The 12,059-nt window shown below is 37.3% G+C and overlaps 1 protein-coding gene and 1 pseudogene across 3 annotated transcripts in view; both read left to right on the forward strand.

Moving 5' to 3' along the window:
- ADK (adenosine kinase) overlaps positions 1 to 12,059 on the forward strand; it is a 598,204-nt gene that overhangs the window by 473,288 nt on the left and 112,857 nt on the right. For all 3 annotated transcript variants that reach the window (XM_008269935.5, XM_008269936.5, XM_089313495.1), the window contains one exon: positions 10,492 to 10,606. In XM_008269935.5, coding sequence (XP_008268157.1) covers positions 10,492 to 10,606 — 115 coding nt within the window. The remainder of the gene's footprint in view (positions 1 to 10,491; positions 10,607 to 12,059) is intronic.
- The window catches only part of LOC149122027 (high mobility group protein HMG-I/HMG-Y-like), a 29,993-nt pseudogene continuing 29,020 nt past the window's right edge, over positions 11,087 to 12,059 (forward strand).

A 12,059-nucleotide genomic window follows, 5' to 3' on the forward strand; every position in this document is an offset into this window, starting at 1 on the left:
AGAGAGGCCTTCATCCACTGGTTCACTCCCCAGCTGCTGCAGTTGCCAAGGTTGTACCAGGCTGAATTAAAGAGCCAGGAGCTTTTTTCAGATCTCCCACGTGGGTGCAACGACAAAAACACTTGGGCTATCTTCTGATGCTTTTCCCAGGCCATCAGCAGGGAGCTGGATTGGAAGTGGAACAGACTGGACTTGAACCGGCACCCACATGGGATGCCAGCATTGCAGGCAGTGGCTTAGCACACTACACTACAGCACCAGGTCCCTCCAGAAAAATTTTTAAGATTTTTTTTCTTGCAACAGCAAGAAAAGGAGAGAAAGAGGATAACAAATAAGAGATCCTTCTACTGGTTAAATTCCCAAACCTGCAACAGCCAAGGCTTGGGCTGGCCAAAGCCAGGAGCCAGGAACTTGATCCTGGTCTCCCACACTGTGGCATGAACCCAAGCACTGGGCCATCACATGCTTCCTCCCAGGCCCATTAGCAGGGAACTGATCAGATGCATAGAGTTAGCAGGGACTTGAATCAGGCACTTTGATAAAAGATGCAGGCACTCCAAGTAGGGGCTTAGTTACACAGTACCCACCCCCTTTATTTTCTAATTTAAGTTTCACTTTGTATTTTCCCAAACAAGCAATTGATAAAACAAAAATTTAATCAGAGGGTATTCAATTTAAAAGGCAAATGTTTTGGGGCCTGTGTTATGGCATAGCGGGTAAAGCTGCCACCTGCAATGCCAGCATCCCATATGGGCCCTGATTCTAGACCTGGCTGCTCCTCTTCTGATCCTGCTCCTCCCTGCTAATGTGCCTGGGAAAGCAGCAGAGTATAGCCCAAGAGCTTGGGCCTCTGAACTCACATGGGAGACAGGGAAGAGGCTTCTGACTTCTTCCTGGCCCAACCCATTGTGGCTATTTGGGGAATGAACCTGCAAATGAAATATTTCTTTCTCTCTCTCTCTCTCTCTCTCTCCCTCTCTCCTTAACTCTGCATTTCAAACAAATAAATTTTTTTAAAAGTAAAATGTTTTGTTCATTAGAATATGAATAAATGTTTTCAGTCATTAAAGTTTTACTGACATTAAGGGATTTTCAGCTTTTTTTTTTCCTTCATTTTATTTGAAAGGTAGAAAGACTGAAAGAGAAAGAGATAGAATCTTTTCTGGTTCACTCCTTAAATGCCAGCAACAGCCAGGCCTGCACCTAGCCAAAGCCAGGAGTCAGGATTTCGATCCAAATCTCCCATAGATAGGGGGATTCAACCGTATGAACCATCATCTGCTGCCTCCCCGAGTGTGCATTAGCAGGAAACTAGAATCAAAAAGAGAGCCAAGATTTGAACCCAGGCACTCCAATATTATAAGCAGGTATCCTAAATCTCATGTTAAGCAGTGTACTGAATGCCTGCCCCAATATTAAATTTTAATATTAAAAATTGAATTTAAGGCCGGCGCCACGGCTCAATAAGCTAATCCTCCACCTGCGGCGCTGGCACATCAAGTTCTAGTCCCAGTCGGGGCGCCGGATTCTGTCCCAGTTGCTCCTCTTCCAGGCCAGCTCTCTGCTGTGGCCCGGGAAGGCAGTGGAGGATGGCCCAAGTCCTTGGGCCCTGCACCCGCCTGAGAGACCAGGAGAAGCACCTGGCTCCTGGCTTTGGATCAGCGCTGTGCGCCGGCTGCAGCGCATCAGCCACAACGGCCATTGTGGGGTGAACCAATGGAAAAGGAATACCTTTCTCTCTCTTTCTCACTGTCCACTGTGCCTGTCCAAAAAAAAAAAAAAATTTTTGAATTTAATAAATCCAAATTCTCTACAGATAAAAGCTTGTAGAATATAAATGTGTAGGGGCTGGCACTGTGGCACAGCAAGGTTAAAGCCTTGGCCTGAAGTGCTGGCATCCCATATGGGTACCTATTCAAGTCTCAACTACTCCACTTCCAATCCGGCTCTCTGCTATGGCCTGGGAAAGCAGCAAAAGATGAGCCCCTACACCCACGTGTGAGACCTGGAAGAAGTTCCTGGCTCCTGGCTGCAGGCTTCAGATTGGCTCAGCTCCAGCTGTTGCAGCCATTTGGGGAGTGAACCAGTGGGTGGAAGATTTCTCTCTCTGTCTCTGCCTCTCTCTGTAACTGCCTTTCAAATAAATTTTTAAAAATCTTTAAGAATATAAATGTGTATCCTTTCAGTTTACTGTGTTACCATAAAAGTGTATTTTCGTACTATACCCAGTTTTGCAGATAATTAGAAATGTATATGTTGCATAACAAATGATCATGACCCTGTAGAACCTACGTAATTGTTTAAAAAAATTATTAGGCCTAACTAATTCATACTTTTGTCCCCTTGAACTACTTGCTCTGAATATGCCTGGTTTACGTTTAGTTTTAGCAACAAGCTGTGTTTTCTATTTTCTACTGACCAACACTATATTAACCTTTCCATTAGTTTTTACTCAGTGATTCCAGAATTGTTTCTTTTTGCCATAAATCTGCCACAATTGATTATAGCCTATATGAAAAGTGATGATGATTATAATTGCCTACCTTATTACCTCCTGACATAGCAAAACTGCTCTGTCAGTGATGTTGACAGTGAAATGTTAGATTGGGTAAAGCAAATAATGTCTTAACATATTCCTTCGTGGGCTCCCGAAGATATTAAAAACCATGAGTAGGATAAATTCAAGAAAGCATTGTAAATAAAATATGATCCATGTGTAGAATGCTATCTAGAGAAGTTCAGTGATTTTATAACGTAATTAAATGTTTCCTCAGTTCATTAGACAGATACGCAAAAGCATAAGTTTGGAATTTGGTATTCCTAAGAAAACAAATATGATTCACTTTACATCAGCATTTTTCTGTCTATAGAAATGTGTTAATGTTCTCAAGTCTAGTGTGACAAACTAGACAGAAATCTGCATTTTTATCCTTTTCAATTTAATATTGCCTCTAAATTTGGAGCATGAATGAAAAAACAGAACTGAGAAGATTATTAAAAGAATGGAAAGGTGAGCAGTTTTTTCTTCCCACCAATGTGCCTGTCCTCATTTCCTGTTACAAATCCCAATCAGTTCCCAAAGCCATGGAGTGCTGCCCCTAGTGATCTGTCTGCTGACAGACCAATCCAGATATCTCTAAAAATAACCAGTGTTTATTCATCAGGAGATATTCTTAGTGGCATTGTTTATGATATTTTGGTTAGCTTCTCTGCAAATTTTAGATAATCTTTATTTAAAAAAAAATCTTTAATCTTTAAAATGAATTGGGCAATTTTCAGTGAGAAGCAGCAGCTTAGGAGGGCACTGGAGAATGAGATAAAAACTGGAGCCGGGCAGAGCACAAAGCAGAAGAGAGCAGGTTTTTATATATATATGTGATGGAAAATTGCATAGTGCCTGATTTAAATGACAGCCCTGCTAAGAATTTAAAATGACAATTCTTGGGGTAAAAAGTTTCATAAGGCCTTTTATTATTCTGGAAAAACCGTTCCGACTGCAGTGTGTTTTTAAATCTGCCTTATCCTAAGCTGAAGCGATTAAAGGTTTGTATTTTTAGAACCTAAATAAAAATAAGGTGCTTCATGTTTCATTGTGAAGCCTTTTTAAAACTATTGAAAATTGATTTAAGTTAAATATAAATTGAAGAAAATACCTCCAAAATGTAAGTAGATATTATCCTCTGTTTTCATTGTCTCTGCAACAGAGAATATATACCAAGTAGTGAAGATAATTCATACCTTCTTTATTGGATCAATTATTCAGTTTTACTTCAAGTAGCAAGTTTTAATTTCCTTATAAAGCTTTCTAAGACACAGTACTTCTTTCCATAGAGAGATGAAGTCTTCTTTTCCTACCTCCCACCTAGCCTTTGAGAGGCTCCCAGACTTGGGATCCTTCTCTGACCAGTAGGTAGTCTGTCATCTTACCCCACTGAGAGAGAAATGTATGAAACTGCTACCAGTGCAACCTTCAATAAGTACATGCAGCTATTTCAGATTAATTAAGATTAAATAAATTTGAAATTTGGTCCCTTAATTGGACTAGGAACATTTCAAGCTAATGACCACTTTGTTGGACTGTTCAGATACAGATATACACATCCTCACAGAAAGTTACATTGATTAGCCCTGGATAGAAAGTCTATGGAGAATAATCAGGAGATGTTGATTCCCAGAGAATTCTCCAGGATGATTCTAAGGTCCTGTTTTCTTTTTAAAGGCAGAGAATTGAATGAACAATCACCCAGCATTTCTGAAAATCAGATACTAAGTCAGGTCCTGCTGGCAAAGAGAATGTCATGCTGCTTTTCTAGATGACTGATCCCCAAAAAGGAAAATTTTACAACAGTTAGATTATGAGTAAGAGATAAGATAATCTTCTATTTCTGTTTACTTAATAATTGATTCATTCAACAAATATTTACTGAGCCCTTACAATGTGCCTAAGACTCTGGCAGACCTGAAGACAAGGTAGAAATGACCAGAGGGTGTATTGTGAAATCGAGAGTGTGGGAGGGCTTCCTATTTATTTATGATGGCCATGGAATGGTTCTCTGAGAAAGTAAAACTTGAAAATACAAATATCTAGAGGCTGGTGTTGTGGCATAGTGGGTAGAGCCGTTGCCTGTGACACCAGCATCCCATTGGGGCACTGGTTCAAGTCCCAGTTGTTCCACTTCCTGCTCAGCTCCCTGCCATATCCTGGGAAAGCAGCAGAGGATGGCCCAAGTGCTTGGGCCCCCTGCAGCCATGTGGGAGACTCAGAAGAAGCTCCTGGCTTCAGACCAGACCAGCCCAGCTCTATCCACTGTGGCCATCTGGGGAGTGAACTAGCAGATGGAAGATCTCTCTGCCTCTCCCTCTCTTCTGTAACTCTGCCTTTCAAATAAATAAATAGGTCATTTTAAAAAAATGATTATAACCTTCTTAAAAAATAAAAAGAAAATACATATATCTAACAATGAGAGCAAAAAAGCCAAACAGGAAAACAGTTCTCAAGGAGAATAGGAACACAAAGGCCCTGAAATAAGAAAGAGCATAATGTACTGTGAACTCCAGGAACTGACGGAAGGCCAAGGTGACTGGATTAGAGTGAGAGAGCAAATGCGGTCAGGCCGGCGACCGACTCGTCATAGGAACACCATCACTGTGATAGGAGTTTGTATTGTTAATGGTGTGGTTAAACCAGACAATGTGTGGGAACACAACAATTGGCATTCTGCAGGAGTAGGTAGATTCTGACAGGGTTTTTTTGTTTGTTTTTGTTTTTATTTTTTATTTTTATTTAATTTTTTGACAAATAGAGAGAAAGACATAGAGAAATGTCTTCCTTTCGATAGTCAACCCCCAAATGGCCACTACGGCTGGAACTATGCCGATCCGAAGCCAGGAGCCAGGTGCTTCCTCCTGGTCTCCCACGCGGGTGCAGGCGGCCAAGCACTTGGGCCATCCTCCACTGCCCTCCAGGGCCACAGCAGAGAGCTGGACTGGAAGAGGAGCAGCCGGGACTAGAACTTGGCACCCATATGGGAAGGCGGTGCTGCAGGCGTAGGATTAGCCAAATGAGCTACGGCACTGGCCCCTTGTTTTTGTTTTTAGCATTTGTGTCCCCAGCTTGTTAAAAATGGAATGAAGAGAATATATTCTTTAATTAAAAATACTGCTATATAAGGTGTGTGATCACCAGTGACAGCATTTTTTTTAAGTTTTCAGATAACAATTTTACATTTATAAAATGCTTCACAGCTTGTTAAACCTTTTCTAATATATAGCTAATACATTTAATGCTCACACAAACCTTAAGAGGTGTGCAAGGCATGTGTTTGATGTATCCGGTCAGCCGACAGAGAGAAAGCTCCTATATGACTTGCTGAAGGTCTCATAGCTTGCTACATAATGGCACCTGTATCAGAGTGTAGCTAAGTGTTGTACTCTTGAGTCTAAATGGCACTACTCTCTCTCTTACATCTAACAGATTAGAAGAGGAGATTAGATTTCAAAATGACCTTGATAAATGAGAAACACCTTGAACTCAAAAATTGAAAGTTATTGGGATAAAATACAAAATAGAAAAATTAAGAAAAAATAGCAAATATAAGAGCAGGATCAGGAACAACTTGTCAATATGGCAAATAAATTAGTTAAGCATATTATAGTTTTGTCTTAAAAACAACAAAAAGCACTTTGCTAGAATTGAAGAATCTGAATAGCATGAAATAGTGGTTAATAGTACTATTAATCCCTAGAATCAGACTTCGTAGATACTAGCCCAGGTTTTACTACTTGATATTTGTAACCTTAGGCAAATTACGTAACTTCCCTGTGACTCGCTTTCTTGATCTAGAAACTAAGATGTATAACAGTACCTACTGCCTAAAGCAGCTAAGAGTTAATGACCACTTTAGAGCTGTGTACATGACTCACAGCTCAGTTGTATGAGCTTCCTTCTATTCACCTCCCTCTTTTCATCTTTCTCCTCCCTTATTAGATATTATAATGGAATTCTTAGAACTCACAACTCTTGAGGCCCTTCCTTGAGATTTTGGAGCAACCTAAGGACTTGGCAGTTTAGGGAGTATTAAAATGAAAATCATTTGAGGAAAGAAATGAATATTTATTAAGTTTTCACTAAATATTGCGTTTAGCTCTTTCACTTTTCTTTTATCATCACTGCAACCATTTTCAACTTTTTATTTTAAAATAATTGTATTCTTCAAAATAATTGTAAAAGCAAGAACAGAATTTCCATGTGTCCTTCACCCATTTCTCCCAATGCTAGTATTTTGTATTGCCACAGTGTAATGACCAAAAACAAGAAATTAACATTGATTGATACATTAGAATAAGTGTACTTCAGATTGTGTTCTGATTTCCCCAGTTTTTACTCTAAATTCCTTTCTCTAATTTAGGATCCCACATTGCATTTGTCTCCTTTGTTTCTTCCATCTGTGAGATTCTCACTCTTTCCTGTTGTTCATGACCTTGAAACTTTTGAGGAGTCCTGATCAGTTGTTTTGTGGAATGTTCCTCAGTTTGAATTTGTCTAATGTTGTCTCATAATTAAGTTGATATTATGCATTTTTGGCAGTAAAACCATGGAAGTGAGGTGCCCTTCTCAGTACGTCCTGTCATAATGTCTGATTGTTGGTAGTGTTAACCTTAACAGCTAGGTGAAAATGATGTTTCCAATTTATCCTCTGAAAAGTAACTACTTCTTTTAATTAATAAATGTTTTAGAGCAGGTATTTTCAGTTTTGCTAGTTTTGAGTATCGCTAAATTGATGACTGTGTTAGGGTGATATTTGTCAACTTTCTCTACTCCAGCATTGCTGTTTTTCCTTTTGTAATGAACACCTTAGGGGGAAACTTTTTTTTTAAGATTTATTTATTTGGCTCCAGACTATGGTGTAGCAGGTAAAGCCGCCACCTGCAGTGCTGACATCCCATATGGGTACCAGTTTGAGTCCCAGCTGCTCTACTCCCTGCTAGGCCTGGGAAAGCAGTGGAAGATGGCCCAAGTGCTTGGACCCCTGCACCCAGATAGAAGACTGGGAAGAAGCTCCTGGCTCCTGATTTCAGATCCGTGCAGCTCTGGCTACTGTGGCCATCTGTAGAGTGAACCAACACATGGAAGACCTACCTCTCTCTCTCTACCCCCCCCCTCTCTGAAGCTCTTTAAAATAAATAAGTAAATCTTAAAAAATCTTAAATCTTTTACTGCTTTCTGGCCATCTTCTGCTTTCCCAGGCCATAGCTGAGAGCTGGATCAGAAGTGGAGCAGCCAGGACTCAAACCAGTGCCTATATGGGATGCCAGCACCGCAGGTGGTGGCTTTACCTGCTACACCACAGCACCCTCCCCAGGGGGAGATATTTTGAAATTCTTTAAAGACCTAGTTTCTCTTCAACTATTTGCAGATGAGGAAATGGAAGAAATGGAGCCTTAACAAAGTTTATTAAACTGCACAAATCCTAAGTCACACAAATACTAAATACGGGTCTACTGTATTCTTCAGTTTCTTGTTAATTTCATTGTTCTGCTAAGATGTGTGAGCATATGTGTAAGGGAGAAGAACCTGTAGAGAAACAGAAATACTGTAGAACTAGAAACATGTAGCTTTGGGAAAATAAAATTGAGGTTTTTGAGGAAAATTTTTATACTAGATGGGAATCAACTATTGTGTGGAAGCAAAGACTCCTCAAGGCATTGTGAGAAATTTAGATTAGGTACTTACTGACAGTGATGCCAGAGTGAGTGACAAAGGGATTTTATATCAACTGTGGATGTGGATACAAATAGAATAAAGTTTACATAAATCTGGGAAGATTTATGTTTTGTATTTCGAAAGTTTATTTCAATCTTGAATTGCTGTTTTTATGAGATTTAATCTGAAACAAAGATTTTCTTGATTAAATTACTAGATTCCCGTAAGGATTGGTAGAAAGCAACCATGAATTTGTATTCTTAATTTATTCTTTATACTACCTTGAAGAAAGACTCCCTTAAAAAAATCTAATACGTGCATAATATTCTGCTCCCAAGATGAAGTGAATCTGTTTGCCTTTTACCTTTATTAAACTGATCTATACTTAATCATCAACAAAAATTCTAGTAGTAACACTGTTTATACTAAAGAGGTTGGCACAATATCTGTAGGTCATTTTCATTAAATGTAGGAACTTTGTTTAAGAGACTGTAGACAGTGTTATTTTATAGCATTCTGTGATCCTTTCAACTGTTACCAATCATTCTGATAGTGTTTCTAAAAACTTAGGAAATTTCTTTTCTCATCAGAATTCAGGCTTAGTTCTGCTCTAAAATAAGTAACCAAAACCAAAGTAGTCAGCATGTTTGAAAGGTCAGCAATATTGTCCTATCACAAGTGGGTATTCTTTTCAGAAATAACAGTTATCTGAAAATCATTACATTAGGTGTATTAGAATCTAAGCTTCATATATTATCCGGAATTTATTTAGTTAAATAACAACATAAAATATTTCACTGCAGATTGTTATACCTTTAAAAATGTCATAATTTCTGACATTTTAACTGTTATAAACCATTATGATTTATCTGCTTGCTTACCTCAGTTTTTCTCTGGCACATATCCCATTTTTTTTCTCTCCAGTATGTGCTATATGTTTCCTTTGTTTCATATATATATATATATATATATGGAATATATATATGATATGATTGTGTTTGTTTCTATGATATGATATGTGTTTGTTTCTCCATAACCATTTGAAATTTTGTGTGATAACAGAGTAAACTACCATGAAAACCCAAACCGTGGGTAGTTTTAGAGGTCTGCTGAATACAGACATGGATTTTCACAAGATCTAAAATGGTCAAAAACACATTCTAAAAATTGTGCCTTTAGCTCAATAGTGAGATTTCAAGTTAGAATATTCATGATGTAAAATTTCATGGCCCATATAGTATGAAAAACAGCATCGTGGTTTTGGGAATTAATCTAATTCTCTAAAACTTTTTCATTTTTAAACAAAGTATGTCTTTAGCACTTCTTTAAATTTAATTTTTTCTTTTTTGTCAGAATATAATTGTACAAGGTGTTAGCTTTTCCTTGTTTCATTCAGTCCTTTGAAAAATTTGGCATTATAGCAGCAATATTATTTCCAAAGTCAGCATACTTACATCCTATAAATCTCTAAAACAATTAGATATTTTTAAACAATATCTCTTTAGTTGGAAATGTGAATACTCACTGCATATTAGCCTATTTGAATGAATTACTTTTTTTAAATATAACAAAAGTTATATGGTTATATTTAATTTTCTTTCAGAAAAACATACTAAAACATTTATAGATGAAATAATATAGTACCAGGACCAGTACTATGGCATGGTGGGTAAAGCCACCACCTGTAATGGCGGCATCCCATGTGGGCACTGGTTCATGTCCTGGCTGCTCCACTTCCAATCCAGACCCCTGCTAATGGCCCGGGAAAAGTAGTGAAGGATGCCCCAAGTGCTAGGGCTCTTGTACCCACATGGGAGACCCAGACAAAGCTCCTAGCTCCTGGCCTCAGCCTGGCCCAGCCCTGGCTATTTCAGCCATTTGGGAAGTGAATGAGCAGAAAGAAGATTCTCTCTCTCTCTCTCTCTCTCTCTCTCTCTCTCTTCTCTGTAACTCTGACTTTCAAATAAATAAATAAGTACATCTTTTTTAAAAATTATACAGCATATAGGATTCGCATCATAAGAATTTTGAAAGGCTGATAGATGACCTTATAGAGGAAATAAGATACCTCATAAATTTAAAATTTTGGCACATTGACAATGAGTTTCTTAGAAGTCATACTATTCTGTTTTCTTTTGTATATTGTTAATTTTAAAAAAATTAGCTCTTAACAGAAATTTGGGTATCTTATTTGATGATCAGATCAGAAGCAAAATTGTTTACCTGCTAGTGAAGTTTTGTTTTGCTCTACTGGTTACTAGAATTTCTTTCCTCTCTTCTATTAATAGACTAAAGACATTAAAGAGATAGCCAAGAAGACACAAGCTCTGCCAAAGGTGAACTCAAAGAGGCAGCGAATTGTGATCTTCACCCAAGGGAAAGAGGACACTATCATGGCTACAGGTATGTGTGGTAACTGTGTGAGAAATACAGTATGGTGGAGATTAATCATTTACAACAAAATTCTGTATTCTTTCTATTATAATAAAGCAGTGTACCTAAATTTTTTATCTTAATATTTCTATGTTCTATCTCAGTAGAAAAAATTCATTGTCAGAAAGATAATTTATTAAAATTCAGTTGAATAAACCACTTGGATATACTTTACTTGCCTTGAAATTTTAGAGATTTTGTTAGTCTAGAAATGTCTTTCCTAAATAAGAAAGAATATAATTAACTTGTAAAATACTGCACCAGAATAAATTTACTCAGTTATGAACAAATAAAATCCAAAAATAATTTCCTTCTTCAGTTTTTCCTTCAGAAAGAAAATCTCAGTTCTGGTATTACTCAATGTCGTCTATTTTATAGCACTCATAGAAATGAAAGGAATTTCATCAGTAAACAAATATGTTATTGATTAAAATTATTAATATTGTCAACATGATGGTACCTACTGTAAAGTTAAAATATAAACCTTTTAATTCTGCTTGAACCATTCAGATTGAAACCAATTGATTAAGCAATGGTCACTATAAATAGTAGCAATTATTACTTTGTGTTTGTTCAGTACTCAACTGAAGACTGAAATGTTAAGATATAAACTTTAAAGATCTGATTGGGGAATAAAATTAATACACATAAAATGTGAGTGCAGAATGAAGTATAATTATAGTTACTATTTATTGGCACAAACTCTATGGATTGTGTTGGCTCAGAGAAAGGGATCAGTAAATCGAAGAAAGATGTTATAGAGAATATCAAGTAAATTTTTGTCAAATTAAATTTATAGAGCTTGGAAAGAGTCAAAGATGAAATCATTGTTAAATTTTGGGAGGAAAGAACCCTAAAAATAATTAATTCCAACTTTCTTATTTTAGGGTTATCTGAAGGAACATTCAGAGATTTTCTTCAGAGTAATTCAGTGAGTGGTAGACAGTGAAGTGGGAGTATTGACGAAGTGAAATTAGTCATGAGTTAATAGTTGAATTTGGGCAAAGGATATATAAGGGATCATTTTGCTGTTTTCTCCACTTGCATATATGTTTGAAATTTTTCATAAACAAAGCTTTAAAAAAGAAAAAAGTTTAAGATTTTTAAGTAAGATTGAGATGCTAAATGACTTTCCCAGAATTCATTGATATCTTGCCAAATGTTGAATTCTAGGAAAGCTTTAAAGAAAGAAGGGCAATCTGGTCAAAGAGGATCATCAAAGGAAAGGCACCTGATACTGTCTTGTCTTCTATTGAATAGTAGGAAAAGCCATGCTGGTAATTTGTAAAAAAAGGAAAACAAACCATGAAAAGGACATCTCTGCCTTGGGATATGCTATGCTCTACTGGCCTATTCCTGTCTTAGCACTGAACTACAGACTTCTTATAGGAACTGTAGTACTACCTTTGGATTTGTCTAGTCC

The sequence above is a fragment of the Oryctolagus cuniculus genome, chromosome 15 (genome assembly GCF_051225735.1).
Source record: "Oryctolagus cuniculus isolate XC-2025 breed Fujian yellow rabbit chromosome 15, ASM5122573v1, whole genome shotgun sequence".
Classification (NCBI taxonomy): Eukaryota; Metazoa; Chordata; class Mammalia; order Lagomorpha; family Leporidae; genus Oryctolagus; species Oryctolagus cuniculus.